The following is a 27,893-nucleotide window of genomic DNA, read 5'->3' on the forward strand; positions in this document are numbered from 1 at the left end:
AGATTTTGGGCTGAGACAATGGAGTTTTCTAAATATACAATCATGTCATCTGCAAACAGGGACAATTTGACTTCCTCTTTTCCTAATTGAATACCCTTTCTTTATTTCTCCTGCCTGATTGCCCTGGCCAGAACTTCCAACACTATGTTGAATAGGAGTGGTGAGAGAGGGCATCCCTGTCTTGTGCCAGTTTTCAAAGGGAATGCTTCCAGTTTTTGTCCATTTAGTATGATACTGGCTGTGGGTTTGTCATAAATAGCTCTTATTATTTTGAGATATGTCCCATCAATACCTAATTTATTGAGAGTTTTTAGCATGAAGGGCTGTTGAATTTTGTCAAAGGCCTTTTCTGCATCTATTGAGATAATCATGTGGTTTTGTCTTTAGTTCTGTTTATATGCTAGATTACGTTTACTGATTTGCATATGTTGAACCAGCCTTGCATTCCAGGGATGAAGTCCACTTGATCATGGGTAGATAAACTTTTTGATGTGCTGCTGGATTCAGTTTGCCAGTATTTTATCTTCTCTCATTCTTTTGAATCTGGTTCAGTCAGAACTTGCTCCCATTATTCTGCCAAAACTATTCTTGTGAAGATTACCAGTAATCTGCATTTTGCTAATAATGCCATTTTTAATTTAGGAAGCACCATTTAGGCCGAGCACGGTGGCTCACACCTGTAATCCCACCACTTTGGGAGGCCAAGGCAGGGGGATCACCTGAGGGCAGAAGTTCAAGACTGGAAGGGGTGGCCTGCCCCTCCATACCTGTGGGTGTTTGTCGTCAGGTGGAATGAGAGACTGAGAAAAGAAAGAGACACAGAGACAAAGTATAGAGAAAGAAAAATGGACCCAGGGGACCGGTGCTTACTGGTCTCTGAGTTCCCTCAGTATTTATTGATCATTATCTCTACCATCTCGGAGAGGGGGATGTGGCAGGACAACAGGGTAATAGTGGGGAGAGGGTCAGTGGGAAAACATGTAAACAAAGGTCTCTGTGTCATAAACAAGGTTAAGAAAAGGTGCTGTGCCTTGATGTACACGTATGCAAACATCTCGGTGCATTAAAGAGCAGTATTACCGCTAGCATGTCTCACCTCCAGCCCTAAGGCGGTTTTCTCCTATCTCAGTAAATAGAACATGCAATTGGGTTTTACACTGAGACATTCTATTGCCCAGGGACAAGCAGGAGACAGATGCCTTCCTCTTATCTCAACTGCAAAGAGGCCTTCCTCTTTTACTAATCCTCCTCAGCACAGACCCTTTACGAGTGTTGGGCTGGGGGTGTCGGGCTGGAGGATGTCGGGCTGGGGGACAGTCAGGTCTTACCCTTCCCATGAGGCCATATCTCAGGCTATCACATGGGGAGAAATCTTGGACAATACCTGGCTTTCCTAGGCAGAGGTCCCTGTGGCCTTCCGCAGTGTATGGTGTCCTGGGTACTTGAGATTAGAGAATGGTGATGACTTTTAACAAGCATACTGCCTTCAAGCACTTTTTTTTTTTTTAACAAAGTACATCCTGCATAGCCCTTTGGTAAATCCATTGAACCTTGAGTCAACACAGCACATGTCTCTGCAAGCACAGGGTTGGGGCTAGGGTTACAGATTAACAGCATCTCAAGGCAGAAGAATTTTTCTTGGTACAGAACAAAATGGAGTCTCTTATGTCTACTTCTTTCTACATAGACACAGTAACAGTCTGATCTCTCTTTTTCCCACATTTCCCCCTTTTCTTTTGGACAAAACCGCCATCGTCATCATGGCCCATTCTCGATGGTCGCTGTTTCTTTGGAGCTGTTGGATACACCTGCAGACTAGCAACAGACAGAACAGGCACACAAGGATTAATATGAAATTTACAATAGTAGAACTTCTGATGGTCTTAACCCAAGTGACAGGGTTAAGATTTGTGAGACCATCAGCAACTCCGCGATTGCCTCAGTTCCTGGTACCAAATTTAAATGGGCTTTTGATCCTTCAAAAATTTGTTCTTTTAATTTGGAAATGTCTAAAGTGAGATTATCTTTTCTTCCCTGTAGACAGCATCTAACCATGTCCCAGTGATGCTCATACTCATTATAAACTCCAGGTGTAATACAAAAATCTGACGTATTCCAGTAACACTGTAACTGGAAATGATGTTCTAAGCTCATGAGCCTATCTCCCATCCAAATGACAGTTTGTCTAAGATCATTAATTTGATTTGCCAATTTTTGATCAATACCAGATTGTGAATTCCACCATCTTGTAGAATTCTCTTGCCAATCATTAACAAAGTTTACTGTCTGAACAGAAGAGTGCAATGCAACTCCTGCCACAGCAGCTGTAGTTGTGACTGCAATTAATCCCATAATCACTGCAATTAAAGTAAAAATGAATCTTTTGGATCTATTTAAAATGACTTTTAATACTTCAGTCAAAATATGGACGGATGGCGAGGCCTCCCACGGTCGGTCCTTGGACACAGGGATCCACACGCCTTCCCTTGCTCTCACTAGCAGAATACAGTGTTGCCAATTAAAAGTTGAATCAATGCAAGTAAACAATCTGCAATTTTCACAGGTTATATAGTTTGGGAGTCTGGTTTAATAACTATATTTTCTACAACTAGCATATAAGGGCGCTTTACACAACTTTGTAAAGGAACCGTTAGACTGGAATTTAGGTCGATAGTATAAAATGGCTCACGATCTCTTGTTTCTATAGCTTGATTTCCAGACCAAATTCTAATGCAGTATGAGGCCACAGTAAGCCTCCATAATTCTGGATGTTCAGGACCAGAAACAGGGCTTATTATTTTTGGTCTTGGAGTAGAGATTCCTTTTTCTCCCCATTCCCAAGGGTAGAAAGACTGTAATTTTTTGTGTTTATGTTTTTCTAAACTTTCTGTTAAGTCACTATCAACAGTTGGACTCACTTGTGCACTGGGACACGACTGAGTTTGTCCTGTGCAATTGTGGTAGAATTGACCTCGAGGTGCCCAATCTATAATAGTTCCAAATTCATCATTTTGTAATATCACAGCACTATTGGCCACACATTCTTCCCAAACTAAAACTTCTGTGTCTTTTGATCCTTTGGGAATTTCCTTGGGGCAAGGTTTCCCTTTAGGCCTAAATTTTAATGATCTTTGATAAGAAAAGTCCTGTAAGTAATTTACCTGTGGCCTGAGTGACATTCCGCTTACCATGTGATAAGTAAGTCTACTGATGGGACTGACAGTAAGTACTTCTACCAACCAATTTTGGATTGTAGGCATTAAACATCCTGGTGTTCTCCCTAGGAAAATAGGAGGATAATGATACCCAGTGGAAATATTTATCATCATCCCTTCTTCCTCAGGTTTGGCAGGGCAACGATCATCTGTGGGGCCAGGTATCCATACACTATCATTAACATATGCTTCTATAGGATTATCCATCCATGTGACTGCCCGAATTAAGGGCGGGAAAGGCACATAGGCCCAGTAGGTATAATTAGCTGCAGCTGCTCCTGCAGGCATAGGGAGACTTACCACCTTTGATACAATCATCAAAGCTGCAAGCAGCATACTCTCTGGAGTTTGTGTCACCTTTGTGTTCTCTAGATATTTTGTAGCTAACTGTGTCAGCTTCTTCAATTGTGCCCAAGTCGGCGGCTCTGCCTTCTTGGTGAACAGCAACTTCATCTGTTCTTCTGACATCACCATTTTATCTTGTGAGTTGATGGTGCTTGATTGCAGTGTTTCTGTCTCCGTGGAGGTGCTTTTCTTTGCATCTCCGATGGGTTCATTGTAGAACTTCAAATGTCTAGTTGGTATCCAAACAGGAAGCTGATTTTCTCCTGGTGAAACACAAGCAAAACCTCTCCTCCACATTACCACCTTCCCTATTTCCCATGTCTTATTTTTGTTGTCTTTCCACCAAATTAGTTTTCCTTCATGTGGGCTATTCTTTTTACCAGTAAGATGTTGTTCTGCAGAAGTAGTAGTCTGATTTCTATAAATGTTTAAAAAATTTAAAGTAGAGCGTGCTAGATTAAGTTGCATCTGAGGAGTGGTACACTCCTTACTGTCTCCCCATTCTTTTTGTTTAACTAATTGAGTTTTGACTGTTCTATTAGTTCTTTCAACTATGGCCTATCCTTGGGAATTATAGGGAATTCCTGTTGTATGTGTAATTTTCCACTGATTTAAGAATTTTTGGAAAGCTTTACTACAGTATCCTGGTCCATTGTTTTAATTTTTTCTGGAACTCTCATTACAGCAAAATAAGATAATAAATGTTTTTTAACATGAGAAGTACTTTCTCCTGTCTGGCAGGTTGCCCATATGAAATGTGAGTAAGTATCAACTGTTACATGAACACATGATAATCTTCCAAATGAAGGTACATGCGTGACATCTATTTGTCATAACGCATTGGGACACAGACCTCCGGGATTAACTCCTGCCTCTTGAGTGGGCAGGTGTAGGACTTGACACTGGGTGCAATGTTGTACAATATTTTTTGCCTGTTTCTATGTGACATCAAATTTGTTTTTTAATCCTGCTGCATTTACCTGAGTCAAAGCATGAAGTTCTTATGCTTTTATGAATGCGGATGATACCAGTAAGCTTGTTCATTTGCTTTAGTTACAGGCCCTGGTAAATTAGTGTGTGCTCAAATATGAGTAATATAAAATGGGAAATTTCTTTTTCTTACAGTTTGTTGTAATAAATTGAACAGCTGGTTTAACTAATCATCCATGTTATATTTAATTAGAGCTGTCTTAACATCCTTTGTAGTCTCTACTACATATGCAAATCTGATACAATATTAATAGGTTGATTAAAATCTTGTAACACTGTAGTGACTGCAACCAACTCTGCCCTTTGAGCCGATTGATATTGAGTTTTGATTACTTGCTCTTTTGGCCCTGTGTAAGCTGCTTTTCCATTTTTGGAACCATCAGTATATACTGTCAGAGCACTTTCTAAAGGTTCATGACTGGTAATTTTAGGTAAAATCCAAGTAGTCAATTTTAAAAACTGGAGGATTTTTGTTTTTGGGTAGTGATTATCAGTAATTCCCACAAAATCAGCAAGACCCATCTGCCATGCACCAGAATTGATAAAGGCTTGTCTAACTTGTTCCTTGGTTAAAGGGACAACTATTTTGTCTGGGTCATTTCCACACGATTTTATTATTCGTAATCTTGCCTGACCAATTAATGTAGCTATTTGATCCAAGTACAATGTAAAAGTCTTAATTGTACTGTGAGGAAGGAATGACCACTCCACAAGATCAGTATTTTGAACGGTGACGCCTGTTGGAGAATGCGCAGTAGAAAAATCAAAAGTTGGAGTGGGGCTAAGGGATCTATTCTATTTATTTGCACTGACTGAATTTTTTCTTCCACTAATTTAATTTCTTTCGTTGCCTCTGGGGTTAATATTCTTTTACTATTTAAGTCTGGGTCTCCTCTTAAGATAGAGAACAAATTTGACATGGCATAAGTAGGAATGCCTAGAGTTGGCCGAATCCAATTAATGTCTCCTAGCAATTTTTGAAAATCATTTAATGTTTTTAATGTGCCTTTTCTTATTTCTATTTTTTGTGGCTTAATTTTTTTATTTTTTATCTGCATCCCTAAATAATGAAAAGGAGTAGAGGTTTGAATCTTATCAGATGCTGTTGCCAGTCCTGCATTGGCAACCTCTGCTTGCAGAAATGTGTAACAGTCAATTAATTTGTCTCTCGTGTCTGCAGCACATAAAATATCAACATAATGAATAACAGTCTGAAAACTTATCTCTAACTGGTTGAAGAGCTTGACCTATGAAAGTCTGACAAATAGTTGGACTATTAAGCATTCCCTGAGGTAACACTTTCCACTGAAACCTGGTGGCTGGTTCTTTATTATTTATGCCTGGTATAGTAAAGGCAAATTTTTCACAATCCTGCTCCACCAGAGGAATGGTAAAAAAGCAATCCTTCAGATCAATTATAATTAAAGGCCAGTCTTTTGGGATCATGGCCAAAGAGGGCAACCCCAGTCGGAAATGCCCCATGGGTTGAATTACGGCATTTACGGCCCTTAAGTCAGTTAACATACTCCATCTGCTGGATTTTTTTGAATTACAAACACAGGAGAATTCCAAAGCGAGAATTCTGAAGGCTCAATATGTCTGTTTTCTAATTGTTCCTTTGCTAATAAATGTAAAGCCTCCAGTTTTTGTTTTGGTAGTGGCCACTGATTTACCCATACAGGTTTTTCTGTTTTCCAAGTTAATGGAATGCGTTTAGGAGGCTCTACAGTGGCTGCCCCTAAAAAGGATACCCTATTGCTTTTCTTTCTTGATTTTCCTCAGTCTCATTTAGGACTTTAATGCCATTTTCATTTTTTCCTAGTCCTTTTCTTGGTATATATCCCATCTTAGTCATGATTTTTTGACTCATGGGGCTGTATAATGGAGTGGGCATAGTGATTTCCGCACCCCATTGTTGTAATAAATCTCGACCCCACAGATTAACAGGAATTGAAGTAATCATCGGTTGAACAGTACTTTCTTGATTATCTGGCCCTAAACAATGTAAAATCATAGTACTTTGATACACTTCTGAGGCGGTGCCTAAGCTGACAAGTCCTGTAACAGCCTTTTGTTTAGGCCAATTTTTTGGCCACTGATTTAAAGCAATGATATGAGACATCTGCTCCAGTGTCTACTAACCCCTGAAACTGTTTTCCTTGAATAATGGCCTTACACACAGGTCTGCTCTCTGAGACCTGACTTGCCCAATATGCAGCCTTTCCTACTGGATCAGTGCTTCCAAACCCTCCTGTTCTTTTTATCTCACTGTTTTCAACCTTAATATAAGGCAGGAATAATAATTGAGCAATCATGTCTCCTGGACTGGCACTCCAAGGAATTGAGGAGCTAATAACCAATTGAATTTCGCCTTTGTAGTCTGAATCAACCACACCAGTATGAATTTGAACTCCCTTTAGATTTAGACTCGATCTTCCTTAGTCCTACAGTCCCCTCAGGCAGTGGGCCGTATATCCCTGTGGGGATTTTTTGTGGGGGCTCCCCTTGAAGCAGAGAGACTGCTTGTATAGTACACAAATCTATTGCTGCACTGCTGCTTGTGGCCGGGGACAATTGCTGTATTGTGGTAACTGGCTCATTCCCTGAGGCACTTGTGACAGTGGGGGTTGTTGTCCCTGAAAACCCTGAGGAACAAAGGACTGAACTGGGAATGCCCCAGTTTGTTGTGGGGCCTGAAGCTGGCCCCTCTTCTCGTTTCCCAACAATGGTTGCCCATTTTTGTCAAATTTAGAATGACATTGATTAGCCCAATGTTTTCCTTTTTTACATCTTGGACATAAGTCAGGTGGCTCTTTATCTGTTGTAGTAGTAGTTTGAATAGTTATATTTTGTTTATTTGAGGCTGGGCAATTCTTTTTTAGATGACCAATTTGTCCACAATTATAACATTTTCCCCTAAATGTTCTAACTTGTCCTCCTAAAGCAACATAAGCATAGCTTTATGAGCATAGCTCCTCCAATTCCATCACAGGCTTTTATGTACTCTGAGATTACATCTGATCCTGCTGGGACCTTTCCTTTTAATGGTTTAATGGCTGATTGACACTCAGGATTGGTGTTTTCATATGCCATCAACTCCACTATGACCTTACAGGCATTCTCATCGGCAATTGACTTTTGAGCAGCATCTTGGAGCCTTGCCACAAAATCAAGGTAGGGCTCTTTAGAGCCTAGTCTTATTGTATTGAATGAAGGGCAGGCAGTTCCTGGGTCTTGGATTTTTTCCCAGGCTCTAAGGCAGATAAGTCTAACTTGCTCAATGGCCTCATTTTACATTATTGCTTGTTGATTAGTAGTGCTCCAATTTTGACCTGTTCCTAATAGTTGATCTGCATCTATGTTAACTGGAAGATTGGCAGCCCTATTTTTTTGGACCTGTTCTTGTGCCCCATCAATCCACCAAGTCTTAAATTGTAGAAATTGAGAGGGTGAGAGTGATGATTTGGCCAAAATCTCCCAATCATAAGGAATGAATCTATGTCCATGAGCAATGGAATTTAATGATGTCCTCATATAAGGGGAGCTGGGTCCATACTGTTTTACTCCCTCTTTCATATCTTTTAGCATTTTTATAGAAAAGGACTCATATCTGGCCTCAGCTAGGGGAGGCACTCCCTCTTGGGCCTCTTCTTCAGGTGGTATTGGTTCTAATATTACTGGGAATTGCCACGCCTCAATATCTCCTTGTTTTCTTGCCTTATCAATAATTTTATGCAATGCACTACCGTGTCCACTAGGTGGTGGTGTAGGATTAAATCTCATAGTGGGCGGCTGAGGATATAGCGCCCTGCCCTGTGGTGCTGGAAACATTCCTGGCTCTCCATACTGATTTTCTGGGGGTGGCTGATCCTGGCTGGCGGCCAGTATTGATAGGCTACTGGCGGTTGGGTCTTATTTTCTACTGGCTGATATTGTGGATACTGTATTTGGATTGGCATTGCCGTGACAGAGACTCTATCTTTCTCTATTTGATATTCTTTTGGGGTTTGTACTTGTCTAAGCTGCATTTGAGGTTGTAATGTTACAGGCATCTGAACTGCTGGGAGAGGAGTTGGCCATCGTGGTTTAGACTCTGATGGCCCCACTAATTCTGGACCTTTTTCTTCTAATTTTAACATTTCAGGATATATCACCTCCTGTAATTGATTATAGTCAACATTTTGCATTGACCGAACCATTACCGGCTCTGCTACGTATTTACAATGTGAACTTTCCGTTCCTTTCCGGGATTCTATCCCTGCCTCTTCTTCACAATCTATTACACATTTTCCAGGGGCATCAGAAACTGAAATGCTATCTTCTCCTGTTTGAAATGGTTCTAAAGCTACTTTAATAATGGGCCAGTCATTCCATACTGTAAGTGGGATGATTTTACCCTCCCTACTTGCTTGTTTTAATTCTTTGCCAATTTTTTCCCAATCTTTTAGATCTAAAGTTCCCCGTTCTAGAAACCATGGGCAGAATTGTTCTATTGTTTGAAATAGAGTGATTAGATTTTTTTGTAGAGACTCTAACTCCCCCTCTTTTTAAAAGAATTTTAATAGAGCTGAGCTAAGAGGCATATTTACTTTTAGTTTGTCCCATTGTTACCCTGGCTTCTTCTGAGCGCATGAGCTTACCGCAAAGGGTGACTGTAGACGTACTCAGGAATCTCTTGTCGACTTGTCCTCAATGACCACACTCGAGTGTACCTTCACCCTAGAGAAAAGCACCTACATTGGGCACCCGATGAAGGAGTGGCCTGCCCCTCCACACCTGTGGGTGTTTCTCATCAGGTGGAACGAAGACTTGAGAAAAGAAAGAGACACAGAGACAAAGTATAGAGAAAGAAAAGTGGGCCCAGGGGACCAGCGCTCACCATACGGAGGACCCGCGCCAGCACTGGTCTGAGTTCCCTCAGCATTTATTGATCATTATCTCTACCATCTCGGAGAGGGGGATGTGGCAGGACAATAGGGTAATAGTGGGGAGAGGGTCAGCAGGAAAACATGTGAACAAAGGTCTCTGTGTCATAAATAAGTTTAAGGAAAGGTGCTGTGCCTTGATGTACATGTATACAAACATCTCGGTGCATTAAAGAGCAGTGTTGCCGCTAGCACGTCTCACCTCCAGCCCTAAGGCAGTTTTCTTCTATCTCAGTAAATAGAACATACAATTGGGTTTTACACTGAGACATTCTGGCAGGAGACAGATGCCTTCCTCTTAACTGCAAAGAGGCCTTCCTCTTTTACTAATCCTCCTCAGCACAGACCCTTTACGGGTGTCCGGCTGGGGGACGGTCAGGTCTTTCCCTTCCCACGAGGCCATATCTCAGGCTATCACATGGGGAGAAACCTTGGACAATACCTGGCTTTCCTAGGCAGAGGTCCCTGTGGCCTTCCGCAGTGTATTGTGTCCCTGGGTACTTGTGATTAGAGAATGGTGATGACTTTTAACAAGCATGCTGCTGCCTTCACACACTTTTTTAACAAAGCATATCCTGCATAGCCCTAAATCCATTAAACCTTGAGTCAACACAGCACAGGTTTCTGCGAGCACAGGGTTGGGGCTAGGGTTACAGATTAACAGCATTTCAAGGCAGAAGAATTTTTCTTAGTACAGAACAAAATGGAGTCGCTTATGTCTACTTCTTTCTACATAGACACAGTAACAGTCTGATCTCTCTTTCTTTTCCCCACAAAGACCAGCTTGGCCAACATGGTGAAACCCTGTCTCTACTAAAAATACAAACAAATGTAGCCAGGCATGATGGCACATGCATGGATTGCCAGCTACCTGGGAGCTGAGGCAAGAGAATTGCTTGAATCCGTGAGGTGGAGGTTGCAGTGAGCCGAGATCACACCACTGCACTTCAGCCTGGGCGACAGAGCAGGACTCCATCTCAAAAAAAAAAAAAAAAAAAAAAAAAAGAATGCACCATTTTGCCTCATCTCTCAGCATTTGACATAACTGATCATTCCTTCTTAAAACACTTTTTTCAGAAAATATGGGTAGAGCCAAGATGGCTGAATAGGAACAGCTCCGGTCTACAGCTCCCAGCCGGAGCGACGCAGAAGACGGGTGATTTCTGCATTTCCATCTGCGGTACCATGTTCATCTCACTAGGGAGTGCCAGACAATGGGTGCAGGACACAGGGTGCAGCACACTGTGCGCGAGCCGAAGCAGGGCGAGGCATTCCCTCACTCGGGAAGTGCAAGGGGTCAGGGAGTTCCCTTTCCTAGTCAAAGAAAGGGGTGACAGACGGCACCTGGAAAATCGGGTCACTCCCACCCTGATACTGCGCTTTTCCAATGGGCTTAAAAAACAGCACACCAGGAGATTATATCCTGCACCTGGCTCGGAGGGTCCTACGCCCATGGAGTCTCGCTGATTGCTAGCACAGCAGTCTGAGAGCAAACTACAAGGTGGCAGCGAGGCTGAGGGAGGGGCGCCTGCCATTGCCCAGGCTTGCTTAGGTAAACAAAGCAGCCGGGAAGCTCGAACTGGGTGGAGCCCACCACAGCTCAAGGAGGCCTGCCTATCTCTATAGGCTCCACCTCTGGGGGCAGGGCACAGACAAACAAAAAGACAGCAGTAACCTCTGCAGACTTAAACGTCCCTGTCTGACAGCTTTAAAGAGAGTAGTGGTTCTCCCAGGATGCAGCTGGAGATCTGAGAACAGGCAGACTGCCTCCTCAAGTGGGTCCCTGACCCCCAAGTAGCCTAACTGGGAGGCACCCCACAGTAGGGGCAGACTGACACCTCACACGGCCGGGTACTCTTCTGAGACAAAACTTCCAGAGTAATGATCAGGCAGCAGCATTTGCGGTTCACGAAAATTTGCTGTTCTACAGCTACCGCTGTTCTGCAGCCACCGCTGCTGATACCCAGGCAAACAGGGTCTGAAGTGAACCTCTAGCAAACTCCAACAGACCTGCAGCTGAGGGTCCTGTCTGTTAGAAGGCAAATTAACAAACAGAAAGGACATCCACACCAAAAACCCATCTGTACATCACCATCATCAAAGACCAAAAGTAGATAAAACCACAAAGATGGGGAAAAAACAGAGCAGAAAAACTGGAAACTCTAAAAAGCAGAGCACCTCTCCTCCTCCAAAGGAACGCAGTTCCTCACCAGCAACGGAACAAAGCTGGACAGAGAATGACTTTGATGAGTTGAGAGAAGAAGGCTTCAGATGATCAAACTACTCCGAGCTACAGGAGGAAATTCAAACCAATGGCAAAGAAGTTAAAAACTTTGAAAAAAAATTAGACAAATATATAACTAGAATAACCAATGCAGAGAAGTGCTTAAAGGAGCTGATGGAGCTGAAAGCCAAGGCTCAAGAACTACATGAAGAATGCAGAAGCCTCAGGAGCCAATTCGATCAACTGGAAGAAAGGGTATCAGTGATGGAAGATCAAATGAATGAAATGAAGCTAGAAGGGAAGTTTAGAGAAAAAAGAATAAAAAGAAACAAACAAAATCTCCAAGAAATATGGGACTATGTGAAAAGACCAAATCTATGTCTGATTGGTGTACCTGAAAGTGATGGGGAGAATGGAACCAAGTTGGAAAACACTCTGCAGGATATTATCCAGGAGAACTTCCCCAATCTAGCAAGGCAGGCCACCATTCAGATTCAGGAAATACAGAGAATGCCACAAAGATACTCCTCAAGAAGAGCAACTCCAAGACACATAATTGTCAGATTCACCAAAGTTGAAATGAAGGAAAAAATGTTAAGGGCAGCCAGAAAGGTCAGGTTCCCCACAAAGGGAAGCCCATCAGACTAACAGCTGATCTCTTGGCACAAACTCTACAAGCCAGAAGAGAATGGGGGCCAATATTCAATATTCTTAAAGAAAAGAATTTTCAACCCAGAATTCCATATCCAGCCAAACTAAGCTTCCTAAGTGAAGGAGAAATAAAATACTTTACAGACAAGCAAATGCTGAGAGATTTTTGTCACCAGCAGGCCTGCCCTAAAAGAGCTCCTGAAGGAAGCACTAAATACGGAAAGGAACAACCGGTACCAGCCACTGCAAAAACATGCCAAATTGTAAAGACCGTCGAGGCTAGGAAGAAACTGCATCAACTAACGAGCAAAATAACCAGCTAACATCATCATGACAGGATCAGTTTCACACATAACAATATTAACTTTAAACGTAAATGGGCTAAATGCTCCAATTAAAAGACACAGACTGGCAAATTGGATAAAGAGTCAAGACCCATCAGTGTGCTGTATTCAGGAAACCCATCTCACATGCAGAGACACACATAGGCTCAAAATAAAGGGATGGAGGAAGATCTACCAAGCAAATGGAAAACGAAAAAAGGCAGGGGTTGCAATCCTAGTCTCTGATAAAACAGACTTTAAACCAATAAAGATCAAAAGAGACAAAGAAGGCCATTACATAATGGTAAAGGGATCAATTCAACAAGAAGAGCTAACTATCCTAAATATATATGCACCCGATACAGGAGCACCCAGATTCATAAAGCAAGTCCTGAGTGACCTACAAAGAGTCCCACACAATAATAATGGGAGACTTTAACACCCCACTGTCAACATTAGACAGATCAATGAGACTGAAAGTTAACAAGGGATACCCAGGAATTGAACTCAGCTCTGCACCAAGCGGACCTAATAGACATCTACAGAACTCTCCACCCCAAATCAACAGAATATACATTTTTTTCACCACCACACCACACCTATTCCAAAATTGACCACATAGTTGGAAGTAAAGCTCTCCTCAGCAAATGTAAAAGAACAGAAATTATAACAAACTGTCTCTCAGACCACAGTGCAATCAAACTAGAACTCAGGATTAAGAAACTCACTCAATACCACTCCACTACATGGAAACTGAACAACCTGCTCCTAAATGACTACTGGGTACATAACAAAATGAAGGCAGAAATAAAGATGTTCTTTGAAACCAATGAGAACAAAGACACAACATACCAGAATCTCTGAGACACATTCAAAGCAGTGGGTAGAGGGAAATTTATAGCACTAAATGCCCACAAGAGAAAGCAGGAAAGATTCAAAATGGACACCCTAACATCACAATTAAAAGAACTAGATAAGCAAGAGCAAACACATTCAAAAGCTAGTGGAAGGCAAGAAATAACTAAAATCAGAGCAGAACTGAAGGAAATAGAGACACAAAAAAACCCTTCAAAAAATTAATGAATCCAGAAGCTGATTTTTTGAAAAGACAAACAAAATTGATAGACTGCTAGCAAGACTAATAAAGAAGAAAAGAGAGAAGAATCAAATAGATGCAATAAAAAATGATAAAAGGAATATCACCACTGATCCCACAGAAATACAAACTACCACCAGAGAATACTACAAACACCTCTACGCAAATAAACTAGAAAATCTAGAAGAAATGGATAAATTCCTCAACACATACACCCTCCCAAGACTAAACCAGGAAGAAGTTGAATCTCTGAACAGACCAATAACAGGCTCTGAAATTGTGGCAATAATCAATAGCTTACCAACCAAAAAGAGTCCAGGACCAGATGGATTCACAGCCGAATTCTACCAGAGGTACAAGGAGGAGCTGGTACCATTCCTTCTGAAACTATTCCAATCAATAGAAAAAGAAGGAATCCTCCCTAACTCATTTTATGAGGCCAGCATCATCCTGATACCAAGGCCTGGCAGAGACACAACCAAAAAAGATAATTTTAGACCAATATCTTTGATGAACATTGATGCAAAAATCCTCAATAAAATACTGGCAAACCGAATCCAGCAGCACATCAAAAAGCTTATCCACCATGATCAAGTGGGCTTCATCCCTGGGATGCAAGGCTGGTTCAACATACACAAATCAATAAAAGTAATCCAGCATATAAACAGAACCAAAGACAAAAACCACATGATTATCTCAATAGATGCAGAAAAGGCCTTTGGCAAAATTCAACAACCCTTCATGCTAAAAACTCTCAATAAATTAGGTATTGATGGGATGTATCTCTAATAAGCTCTATCTATGACAAACCCACAGCCAATATCATACTGAATGGGCAAAAACTGGAAGCACTCCCTTTGAAAACTGGCACAAGACAGGGATGCCCTCTCTCACCACTCCTATTCAACATAGTGTTGGAAGTTCTGGCCAGGGCAATTAGGCAGGAGAAGGAAATAAAGGGTATTCAGTTAGGAAAAGAGGAAGTCAAATTGTTCCTGTTTGCAGATGACATGATTGTATATCTAGAAAACCCCATTGTCTCAGCCCAAAATCTCCTTAAGCTGATAAGCAACTTCAGCAAAGTCTCAGGATACAAAATCAATGTACAAAAATCACAAGCATTCTTATACACCAATAACAGACAACCAGAGAGCCAAATCATGAGTGAACTCCCATTTACAGTTGCTTCAAAGAGAATAAAATATCTAGGAATCCAACTTACAAGGGACGTGAAGGACCTCTTCAAGGAGAACTACAAACCACTGCTCAATGAAATAAGAGGATACAAACAAATGGAAGAACATTCCATGCTCATGGGTAGGAAGAATCAATATTGTGAAAATGGCCATACTGCCCAAGGTAATTTATAGATTCAATGCCATCCCCATCAACCTACCAATGACTTTCTTCACAGAATCGGAAAAAACTACTTTAAAGTTCATATGGAACCAAAAAAGAGCCTGCATTGCCAAGTCAATCCTAAGCCAAAAGAACAAAGCTGGAGGCATCACACTACCTGACTTCAAACTATACTACAAGGCTACAGTAACCAAAACAGCATGGTACTGGTACCAAAACAGAGATATAGATCAGTGGAACAGAACAGAGCCATCAGAAATAATGCCGCATATCTACAACTATCTGATCTTTGACAAACCTGACAAAAACAAGCAATGGGGAAAGGATTCCCTATTTAATAAATGGTGCTGGGAAAACTGGCTAGCCATATGTAGAAAGCTGAAACTGGATCCCTTCCTTACACCTTATACAAAAATTAATTCAAGATGGATTAAAGACTTACATGTTAGACCTAAAACCATAAAAACCCTAGAAGAAAACCTAGGCAATACCATTCAGGACATAGGCATGGTCAAGGACTTCATGTCTAAAACACCAAAAACAATGGCAACAAAAGCCAAAACTGACAAATGGGATCTAATTAAACTAAAGAGCTTCTGCACAGCAAAAGAAACTACCATCAGAGTGAACAGGCAACCTAAAAAATGGGAGGAAATTTTCACAACCTACTCATCTGACAAAGGGCTAATATCCAGAATCTACAATGAACTCAAACAAATTTACAAGAAAAAAACAACCCCATCAAAAAGTGGGTGAAGGATATGAACAGACACTTCTCAAAAGAAGACATTTATGTAGCCAAAAGACACATGAAAAAATGCTCATCATCACTGGCCATCAGAGAAATGCAAATCAAAACCACAATACCAGCTCTCACCAGTTAGAATGGCAATCATTAAAAAGTCAGGAAACAACAAGTGCTGGAGAGGATGTGGAGAAATAGGAACACTTTTACACTGTTGGTGGGACTGTAAACTAGTTCAACCATTGTGGAAGTCAGTGTGGCGATTCCTCAGGGATCTAGAACTAGAAATACCATTTGACCCAGCCATTCCATTACTGGGTATATACCCAAAGGACTATAAATCACTGCTATAAAGACACATGCACACGTATGTTTATTGCGGCACTATTCACAATAGCAAAGACTTGGAACCAACTCAAATGTCCAACAACAATAGACTGGATTAAGAAAATGTGGCACATATACACCATGGAATACTATGCAGCCATAAAAAATGATGAGTTCGTGTCCTTTATAGGGACATGGATGAAACTAGAAATCATCATTCTCAGCAAACTATTGCAAGGACAAAAAACCAAACACCGCATGTTCTCTCATAGGTGGGAACTGAACAATGAGAACACATGGACACAGGAAGGGGAACATCACACTCTGGGGACTGTTTTGGGGTAGGGGGAGGGATAGCATTAGGAGATATACCTGATGCTAAATGACGAGTTAATGGGTGCAGTACACCAACATGGCACATGTATACATATATAACAAACCTGCACATTGTGCACAGGTACCCTGAAACTTATAATAATAATAAAAAAAAAACTTTTTTCACATGGCTTCTGGGGTTCCGTGCTCTCTTAATTTTTTTCCTTTCTTACTGGCTATTCCTTTTCAGTCTCCATTGCTGTTTCCTTCTCATCTGCCTGAAGTGACCCAGGGTTCAATCCTCAAACTTCCCTTTTTCATCCTTCCCCTTCTGTTTTGTATATAAAGGTACACCCTGGGTGACCTCATCAAATCTTATAGCTTTAAATGTTATTTCGTGATGACTTTCAAACTTATATCTGTAATCCAAATACCTCCCTAGAGTCACATGCTTACACATATGTGTCTATTGAACATTTTCATTTGATGTCTAATAGTTCAAAACCAGACTTTTCACATTCCCTCCCAGGTCTGCCCCTATCACAGTGAGGAGTTCTCAGTAAGTAGCACTTCCATTGTTCCAAACTTTCAGGCAAAACATGCATAGTCTTCCTTGTCTTCTCTTTTCATGTTACATGTCCATTCTACCAACAAATCCTCTTTAGTATACCTTCAAAATATATCCACTATCTAATGATACCTCACTTCCTCCACCCTTACCTCCATGATCATCTGGTCTGAGCCAGGTGGATTATTCTTGTAGCTGCTTAATTTCTATCCATCTAGCTTCTGCACTTTCCCATTAACTATCTTTGTATTTACTAATTTTGGCTCCCCAACTCAGAGTAAAAGTCAATTTTTTAAAAATGGCCGAGACTGAGGTCAGATGGATTTTTTCCTGTCTCTGAACTTCAGGCCTTGAATAGGTTCCAATTTTGTAAAGTGATTTATTTCTAATCCCTGCCCTTTTGTGGGTGAAGGCCTGTCTCTTGAATTTTTTCACAACACTAAGATACAACCTCAGGCTATTGAAGCCAGCAAATGTCCCAAGGGTAGCTCTAACCAGAGCATGTTCACCTGTCCAGTTTCTGGCTCTCACTTCATTGCTTGATCTTCTTTATTTTCTTTTACCCTTGTCTTTTTTTTTTTTTTTTTTTTTTTTGAGTGGAGTCTCGCTCTGTCACCCAGGCTGGAGTGCAGTGGGGCAATCTTGGCTCACTGCAACCTCCACCTCCCCGGTTCAAGTGATTCTCCTGCCTCAGCCTCCCGAGTAGCTGGGACTACAGGCGTGTGCCACCACGCCCAGCTAATTTGTGTGTGTGTGTATTTTTAGTAGAGACGGGGTTTCACAAGTGTTAGCCAAGATGGTCTCAATCTCCTGACCTTGTGATCTGCCCGCCTCAGCCTCCCAAAGTGCTGGTATTACAGGCATGAGCCACTGCGCCCAGCCTTAATCTTGTCTATATTTTTAAAAGGATGTTTGTCATATTTTACCCACCATTTATTGGTGTTTGTTAGGAAATCTGATATGCCATTCAGATAACAACTGTATCCACCTACTATCACAGTCATAATATACAATAGTTCTATTAACCATCCCTAAATTCCCTCATGCTTTCTTCTTTCATTGTTAACCCCTCCCCTTTCACCATTCCCAGCCTATGAAAAACTACTCACCAAATTCAATCCCTATAGTTTTGCTTTGTCAAGAATGTCATATAAATAGAATCAAAATATGTCTTTTTTCACTTAGCAAAATATATTTAAGATTTATCCATATTGTTGCATGGATCAATTTGTTTCTGTTATTGTTGAGTAATGTTGCATGAATCAATACTTTGTTTCTGTTATTGCTGAGTAATTTTCCAGTATCTGGAATTGCCAAAGTTTGCTGATTCATTCGCCTTTTGAGGGACGTCTGAAGTTCCAGTTTGGAGCACTTCTGAATAAAGCTGTTATAATCTTTGACATATAGATGTTTGTGTGAGCATAAGTGTAAATACTAATGTGACCACTGTATCATATGCTAAATGTATGTTTAACATTATAAGAAACGACCACACTTTTTTTTACCATAGTTACAGTGTTTCGCACTCTCAGCAACAGTATTTGAGAATTTTTGTGTTCTGTTTCTTGATCTGTATTTCTAACTGAAATATTCTTCATCAGTGTAGACTCCTTCCCTTATATTGGATAATTGCTTTTTTTTTTGAGCCGGAGTCTCGCTCTGTTGCCCAGGCTGGCTTGCTAGTGGTGAGATCTTGGCTCACTGTAACCTCTGCCTCCCTGGTTCAAGTGATTCTCCTGCCTCAGCCTCCCAAGTAATTGGGATTACAGGCGCCTGCCACCATACCCAGCTGATTTTGTATTTTTTTTTTTTTTGAGACGAAGTCTTGTACTGTCACCCAGGCTGGCTGGCGTGCAGTGGCGTGATCTCAGCTCACTGCAACCTCTGCCTCCCAGGTTCAAGCGATTCTCCTGCCTCAGCCTCCCAAGTAGCTGGGATTACAGGCACCCGCCACCATGCCTGGCTAATTTTTTGTGTTTTTAGTAGAGACGGGGTATCACCATGTTGGCTAGGTTGGTCTCGAACTCCTGACCTCAAATGATCCACCTGCCTTGGCCTCCCAAAGTGCTGGGATTACAGGTATGAGCCACTGCGCCTGGCCTGAATAATTGCCTTTTTTCTCTCCAACATTCCATGAGATTATAGAACCCTTTCATTATGTTTTAGACCTGTAGTAGTGCCTGGGAGCTCTAGGATGTGTTCTTCCCAGAACACACAGAATTGTCCTTGAATAGACAAGTAAATAAGAGAAGATATGAGGTAAGGCATGAAGAAACAAAGGAAACTGTGAAGTAAGGATAAGTAAACAAAAGCAACTTAGTATCCTATTTGAAAGGGATAGGGAGAGCTAAAGAGCAATTGGAGAGGCATATAGGATCATAGATTTAGTATGGAGGTGCTTTTGTTTCTATCTGTAAGGAAGTTATAGGGAAACCACAGATCACTGGTTTCTAGGCATGTACCACTAGGGTGGTATGAAGGGTTGATTACAGAGGAACAGGACAAGGGTATTTAGGAGTGACAGGAGTATATGATGGTGGGTGGATACGTGATTTCAGTCCTTATAAGTCAAAGTTTCTTTTGTTTTTTCTCCTGTCTTTCATTCACCTGGTTTTTATTGAGTGCTTTCATTACCTGGTTTTTATTGAGTGCTAGACATCACAAAGAAAAGTTATAAGGTTTCAGTCCTTGGATAACATTATACAAAATCCAATAAAGATTTAAGTTTGCTATGGCAAGCAGTCTTGAATCACTTTAATCCAAATTTTTGAATTTGAGCTGATTCAAAGATGATTCAGACTTCAGACTCTGTCCAGATTGGTCTACTGTTTCTCCTTTATTCCTCAATATAGCCCTCAGGGTTCCCAACCCAAAGTATAAAGAATTCATGGCAGGCCCTGTCCTCCAGTTATTGTTGCCCAGCCCTGTGACACAGTCCAAAACACTGTTTAGTTTCTCCCACTCTTAGCTTTTTCTAGAATTACAAGACTTCTCTAAGTGGAAATGTGGACCCCGATGTTGGGCTTATCTCTGACTTTTCATATTTTTCAATTTTTAGCCACCCACTCTTTGTTATGTAAATGCTCCAGTGCCTTCACTCAGGTGCCTTTTATAATTTGTTTAATTTGTATAATTGCTATCATCTAAAAGATTGGTCTAAATTACCAGAAATTAATATTTAAGATTTAGGGACTGATAATTAAATTGAGACCTGAAGAATGAGAAAGAGCATTTGTATAGTCTCATCCAGAGCAGTCCAAAGAAATGGAGTAGGCTCTGGCTAGCTTTTAATTGAAAAAGGTCTGTGACTTTTTCAGAGTTGAAAGGAAGCTAGTTTTTCTGGCAAATAGGGAGCAAAGCTGGGAAGGCTCAACAGATACATAAGCAAGGAGAAGACCATGGAAGGGGAAATAAGTCAAAGTCATTGAAGAGTTTGGATTTTTATATTAATATGGAAGCTACTAAAAAGTATTAAGCAGATAAAGAAAATCATGATCTGAATCTGAATCAGTTAATAGGAAGGATTAAAAGTACAGATCTCCAGGATCTTTTTCTGATTCACTAGCAGTTAGTCTGGTGTAATGTTGGACAGCTATAATTTTAACATGCTCCCCAGGTGATTTTGATCCCCATCAAAGCTTGAGAACAACTCACTTTAAAATTTTTCTTAATCTCTTCCCTTATCTTCTCAAGTGAGTTTTCATTATTCTCTAATCTCTCAGATGCCCCTTTCATATATTAATATATGAGATCCTTCTTAGCTAATTTTAAAAAAATTCTAGATAGGAACATTACTGTACCATGAAATCAGTGTAGTTGGGGTTTGTCTGCGTGTGTATGAGACAGAGAAATTGAAAAAAGTAGAAATATTGCAGAATAGAATAGAAAACAGGGAAGATACTGTTTTATGAAACTGTATATATATAGTAGGTTGTGATATGAAAGGTAGGTATCATTATGGGTCATAATAATATTTGAAACAAACTCATGTATGTCTGTTATTTCTTATGGGCATTATTTTCCTATTATTTGTCTTTGCTATAGAAGTTATATTTCTCAATTTTTTTATTCTCTCTTATCTTTCAGACTTGCCTTCAAGGTGTGCAAATAAGGACTTATCTCCAGAAAAGAACACTTATGAAACAGAATTATCCCAATGGGAAATGAGTGACAGACTTGAAAACTGTGATCTTGAAGAGTCCAATTCCAAGGATTATTTGGAAGCCAAAGGCAAGATGGAGAAGCAACAAGAAAATCAGAAGGAATATTTCAGGCAAGGGATGATCATATATGACAAAATGTCCATTTTCAATCAGCATACTTACTTATCTCAACATTCAAGATGTCATTCTACTGAGAAACCCTATAAATGTAAGGAATGTGGGAAAGCCTTCAGACGAGCCTCACACCTAACACAACATCAAAGTATTCATACTGGTGAAAAACCCTATGAATGTAAGCAATGCGGGAAGGCCTTTAGTCGTGATTCACAACTCAGTCTTCATCAGAGACTTCATACTGGTGAGAAACCCTATGCATGTAAGGAATGTGGGAAGGCCTTTACTCAAAGCTCACAACTTATTTTACATCATAGAATTCATACTGGTGAAAAACCATATAAATGTGAAGAATGTGGGAAAGCCTTTATTCGTAGCTCACAACTTACCCGACATCAAAAAGTTCATACTGGTGAGAAACCTTACGAATGTAAAGAATGTGGGAAGGCCTTTACTCAGAATTCACAGCTTACACTACATCAGAGACTTCATACTGGTGAAAAGCTCTATGAATGTAAAGAATGTAGGAAGGTCTTTACTCAGCTCTCACAACTTATTCTGCATAAGAGAATTCATACCGGTGAGAAACCCTATGAATGTAAGGAATGTGGAAAAGCTTTTATTTGTGGCTCACAGCTTTCTCAACATCAGAAAATTCATAATGGGGAAAAACCATATGAATGTAAGGAATGTGGAAAGGCCTTTATTCGGGGCTCACTACTGATGCAACATCAGAGGATTCATACTGGTGAAAAACCCTATAAATGTGAAGAATGTGGGAAGGCCTTTATCCGTGGCTCACAACTTACTCAACACCAGAGAATTCACACCAATGAAAAGCCCTATGAATGTAAGGAATGTGGAAAGATGTTTAGTCATGGCTCACAACTTACTCAACATCAGAGAATACATACTGGTGAGAAACCCTATCAATGTAAGGAATGTGGAAAGGCATTTAATCGTGGCTCACTCCTTACACGACACCAGAGGATTCATACTGGTGAGAAACCCTATGAATGTAAAGAATGTGGAAAAACCTTTAGTCGCGGCTCAGAACTTACTCAACATGAGCGAATTCACACGGGTGAGAAACCCTATGAATGTAAGGAATGTGGGAAGTCTTTTATTCGTGGCTCACAGCTTACTCAACATCAGAGAATCCATACTGGTGAGAAACCTTATGAATGTAAAGAATGTAGAATGGCCTTTACTCAGAGTTCACATCTTTCCCAACATCAAAGACTTCACACTGGTGAGAAACCCTATGTGTGTAATGAATGTGGAAAGGCCTTTGCGCGTGGCTTACTACTTATACAACATCAGAGAATTCATACTGGTGAGAAACCATATCAATGTAAGGAATGTGGGAAAGCCTTTATTCGTGGTTCACAGTTGACTCAACATCAGCGAATTCACACTGGAGAAAAACCCTATGAATGCAAGGAGTGTGGCAAGGCCTTTAGTCATGGCTCTCAGCTTACTCTACATCAGAGAATCCATACTGGTGAGAAGCCCTATGAATGCAGAGAATGTAGAAAGGCCTTTACTCAGAGCTCACATCTTTCTCGGCATCAGAGAATTCATACTGGTGAGAAACCATATCAATGTAAGGAATGTGGGAAGGCCTTTACTCGTGGTTCACAGCTAACTCAACATCAGAGAATTCATATCAGTGAGAAATCTTTTGAATATAAGGAATGTGGGATTGACTTTAGTCATGGCTCGCAAGTTTACATGTGAATTGTCTGATTCTTTGAGATCATTATGAAGAGGTTCTCTGGTTGTTAGCAGCAAAGAATTCTCACAGATGTGAATATGGGCGCACATTTGCCTCATAAAGCACAGCATCAGATAATTTATATGAAAGAAAATGGTAGTGTCATTCATATAGAAAAATCTATCATTACTGGAAACCTATTAAACATTAGCAAATTGGAGAATAGTTTTAATATAGTAAATGTAGGAAGCCCTTTAGCCATATTGAAAACAAATATCTTTTTCAACATTATCTTAGCTCTGCTAGTTGATCTTTTTGTTATATGTATCATGATACTTAACCTCTACCTTGGTTTAATCATTTTAAGATAGACCTAAGTATATTACCTTTATTATAAGATTCTTGGAAGTATTATGTAAGTTATTACATGTAAAAGCTCTTAGAATGGTGCCTTGAACGTAGCATATCACAAATATTAGCTACCATTTTCACTAGTGTTATTTTAGAGAATTTGCATGAGAGGAGAGTACTTATGAGTGTAATAAATATTGAGAAATCTTTTATCAACACATCCAAGATAACTTGGTTGGGGGGTACTGTATGCCATAATGAATGTGAGAAAGCTGTCATTTAAATCTCATCCATTATTGCTATAAGAGGAAATTCATACTGTTAAAAAAAAACAAACCCAGTGGATGTAATCAGTGTATTATTGAGCACAGCTGTTAGAGAAGTGGGTCAAGGTGTGAAGTGATTTTTAACAAAGTCTAAGATCCAAAGTCTAATAAATCTAGAAATTTTTTTTAAACTTGAATGTATTGCTTTTGAAGTAAACAAAATAAGAACTGATATTACAGACTATTTTGCAATGAAAAATGATGAGAGTTTGTGATACAGACTGCTTTTTTCCTACCCTATATCTATTTTCTCTTTATTAGTAACAAATTTCTGGGCTGAAAAACTATCTCAGCCTTCCTTGCAGGTCAACAAGATTGAAGTAGTATTTATATGAGTAGGAGATTTATGAAATCCATTTTTCCTGTCTTTTTCTCCCTGCCTACAATGTGGACATCTAAGCTGGAGCTCCGATACTCTCATGGGGACTTTGAGAATGGTATCTGGGTGTTATGGATCATGGAGCAGAAATACAGAAGGAGTCTGAAACCCTGATGACTTTGTGGAACAGCCATACTAGCTCTGGTCTGCTTGCCTCCTGTGTTTCTTTAATAAAATCAAACATCTTATTTGTTGATGCTATTGTAGTTCTGTTATTGACAATAAAAATTCTTAAGGATATAAAATTTTGTACCTGCAAGTGGGATGCTATGGGTAAAAGAAATCTCAAATGGGGTATTTACTTAGGGCCACTGAGAATGAGGAACTGCCCAAATTAAGCTAGGAATTTGAAGATTCTTGTTTTAATAGGCAGGACATTTTGTCACTGCCTCCCATTCTTACAAGCATGCTTTATATCAGTTGATGCTATAATGTTAGAGGAAATGATAGAAGTGATTCAGAATATGTGTGTTGCATGTTTCTTGCTGCTTTCAGTAATGTCTTGTGAATGAGATAAATTTAGAGTAGAGCTAGGCAGCCCACTAGCAGCAATTGAAAGCAATATTGCTTTGGTAAGATGTTATCTATGCTGGCAGGCCCTGTCCTCCACCCTTAATCCACTTACAGTGATTTAATGTGACAACCTGAAGAAGAAATTAGACCAGTGCCAATGCATACAAAGGCAGTCTGCTAGTAAATATAGTTATGCTTTCCTCACAGGAGCCTATTGTTCTAAAAGTAGTCAGTTATTAGGTACTTAATATATTCCAGCCACTATCTTAGGTGTTTTGGATATTTGTCAGTGAACAATTCTAACAGGAGGAGATAATCATACACACAGAGTATGTTAGAAAATAAGTGTTATGGGGAAAAAGTAATTCAAAAGACAATGGGAGGGATATGATCATTTAGGTTGCTTTGTGAAATACAGAGATCAAGGTAGACCATCAAGAAGGATAGACTTGAGCCAAGACTTGAAGGAGTATGGTGATTCCAGGCAGAGGAGAGAGGTCCTACAATGGGACTACACTGAAGTGTTTTAGGAAAATTGGGGAAGTTATTGAAGAACACTGTGCAAAGGGATGGTTGCTAGAGCAGAACTGAGAGATAACAGAGCTATGTCTTGCCAAGCATGCAAGCCATTGTAAAGACACTTTATTGAGGGAAACACAACTGTTGAAAAAAAAAATCGATGAGGAGGTTGTAGTAACGCAGATGAAAGAGGATGTCATGGCTTCGGAAAAAGAGGTAACAATGGCTATAGTGGTTATTGGTTGTATTCTAAGTATATAGTAAATGTGACAGCAAGCAAGATTTGTTTAAGGGCTAGATGTAAAAGAGACAAGTCTAAGGTGACTTTAACTCAAAGATTTTAGTCTTGAGCATCTGGGAATACAATGTTTTCATCAACCAGGATGGAGAAAACTTCAGTTCCAGGGTTCTAGGGGAAGATTGAGAGTTCAATTTTGAACATGTTGAATCTTTAGATGTCTTTTAAGACACAAAATGGCAGTACTGAGTAGGCACTTGATGTATGAGATATACCAAACTTGATATTATATTACTTTAGTAGGTATTGCCCATATTTATTTAAATGATTAAGGGTTTTAGTATAGAAAAGGTTAAAAAACAGCAAGGACTGAACCATGGAGCATTCCAACATTAAGAGTTCAATGATAAAAGAACAATATGAAAGAAGCTAAAGGCCGGGCGTGGTGGCTCACACCTGTAATCCCAGCACTTTGGGAGGCCGAGGCGGGCATATCACAAGGTCAGGAGATTGAGACCATCCTGGCCAACACGGTGAAACCCCATCTCTACTAAAAAAAAAAAATACAAAAAATTAGCCGGGCGTGGTGGCAGGTGCCTGTAGTCCCAGCTACTTGGGAGGCTGAGGCAGGAGAATGGCGTGAACCCGGGAGGTGGAGCTTGCAGTGAGCCGAGATCGTGCTACTGCACTCCAGCCTGAGTGACAGAGTGAGAGTGTCTAAAAAAAAAAAAAAAAGCTAAGGAGGAGAACCAATAATAGAGGAAAACCAAGAAACTGGAATCACAAAAGCCAAATAAAAAAGTGAATTGAAGGAGAATCAACAGGTAGCAGGATAGCTTTGGCAGACTGATTATACAACACGAGGTTTGAAACGGCTATTGAATTTATCAGTATCTGTATCAGTAACTTTGAGAAGAGCACAGGGTTTTTTTCTTTGTTTATTTCTGGTGTATTGACTTTGGAGTGATAGAAGCAAAAGCTTGAAAAGATAGTTGAGGATGAGTACAGAGAACACTGCATGAGGGACACAGCAAGCCACAGGCACATATGTTAGCCCAGCCTCCAGGTAACAGTGGAAACCCTGCAGGAGAGTCACATGCACAGCCTCAGATCAGTCTGAGGGAAGGATCCCATGGTGTGTCCTTTGCTCCTGAAGTTTTCTCAGCCTGGTCAGCCTCCTCAACACCTAGAATCCCCGGAACTTCTGCTTGACCTCCTGAAGGAAATAGGCCAGAGCCTAAACTCAATGCACAGCTGCAGAGTTCCTGGATCCAATGCTGCAAGGACTCATCCAGGGCAACCACAGAGGTCACTGAGATGCAAATTCACTGCTAGTGCCATGTACATGTGCAGCTGGAGGATCAGTTTGAATTTCCAAACACCAGGCTCACACAGAAGCAAAGAGAAGGGTGGAGCTGGTGCCAGAAAAAGAGCTGGCTGCTATCTTCCCTTACTCAGGTCTGAATAACCACAACTGGGTCTCCTTGGACACTCTATTAAAGGCCAAAATTAGGGCTTAAGGTATGCCCTCTGGACTCCCCTTTAAATCAGAGGCAAAGAGCAAATAATGCAAGCTCTAAAATACCCAAACAGGAACTATAATAGAAAAAAAATCGCAAGCTGAGAGTCAAACAAATACAGGAATAGGTTAAATAGAAGAACTGCAGACCTGAAAAGGCTGGACTCCAGTGCAGTCACAAAGGGAAAAAAGTACAAATCACTCAAGAAGGAAAAGAAAAATGTCGATGAAATTAAACACAATGTTTATTAGAACGACAAGACTGGCTATGACTGGATAATCATCTTGTGAATAATGAAGCCATCTGAATAGGCACAGAGACAGAGTTAGCTTGTTGGTAAAAGTAATGGAAACCCACAACGCCATAATAATTACACCTGCCCAATCATTAACAAATAAATGTGGAGAAAGAAGCACTATAGAAATGGATCCCCAAGAATGTTGGCCCTGATGAACTGGAAAATTATTTTTGTTGATAAGATTGAGCCTGACAAAAATCTAGACCCATCAGAAATAGGGAAGACAAAAAAAGACAGCGGTCACGGAACAGGCTAGAGCTCACCCATGATAATCACAGCCAACTGCCATATGAAACTGGGAACAAATGCAAAATGAAGACTATTTCACTAGACACCACACATAGACACACAAAAACACAAAATTACATTCACACACACAGACATACAACAGTGACACAGAAACACATGCTCAGGCAGCTCCTGAGGCTGCAGGGTTCTGCTGTCTGTGATGAAGTCCCTCCAGGAAAAGAGCAGCCTTGAGACACAGGCCAGTCCTCAAAGTGACAAGAGGGACAACTTTTGGGGAGACTCACCCACACACCGTCTAGGCGGGCCTGGGGCACCCCTTGATGTTTCTTCAGCCTCTTCAGCCCTCCGTGATGCCTAGGATCCCAAGACCATCCTGTTGAACTCCTGGAAAAGACAAGCCAGAGCCCAATGCCAATGAACTGC

The 27,893-nt window shown here is 40.6% G+C and overlaps 2 protein-coding genes across 26 annotated transcripts in view; one reads left to right on the plus strand and one right to left on the minus strand.

Moving 5' to 3' along the window:
* Positions 1-24,321, plus strand: part of ZNF420 (zinc finger protein 420) — a 114,355-nt gene extending 90,034 nt beyond the window's left edge. For 17 of the 25 annotated variants that reach the window (XM_063657625.1, XM_054462413.2, XM_054462415.2 and 14 more), the window contains 2 exons: positions 21,170-22,948; positions 24,155-24,321. In XM_063657625.1, the coding sequence (XP_063513695.1) occupies positions 21,170-22,948; positions 24,155-24,186 (1,811 nt within the window). In that variant the 3' untranslated portion in view covers positions 24,187-24,321. Of the gene's footprint in view, positions 1-21,169 lie in introns of all 25 variants that reach the window. The other 8 variants (XM_054462395.2, XM_054462397.2, XM_054462401.2 and 5 more) reach the window with 1 other exon arrangement.
* On the minus strand, positions 841-27,804 carry LOC134738816 (endogenous retrovirus group K member 25 Env polyprotein-like). Its single transcript, XM_063657618.1, is given in 6 exon segments — positions 841-1,932; positions 1,935-2,568; positions 2,571-3,694; positions 3,697-3,789; positions 9,191-9,269; positions 27,755-27,804. Coding segments are annotated over 4 exon segments (2,097 nt in total). The 5' UTR covers positions 3,773-3,789; positions 9,191-9,269; positions 27,755-27,804; the 3' UTR covers positions 841-1,669.
* Between the last annotated feature and the right edge of the window lie 89 nt (positions 27,805-27,893).

The sequence above is a fragment of the Pongo pygmaeus genome, chromosome 20 (genome assembly GCF_028885625.2).
Source record: "Pongo pygmaeus isolate AG05252 chromosome 20, NHGRI_mPonPyg2-v2.0_pri, whole genome shotgun sequence".
Classification (NCBI taxonomy): Eukaryota; Metazoa; Chordata; class Mammalia; order Primates; family Hominidae; genus Pongo; species Pongo pygmaeus.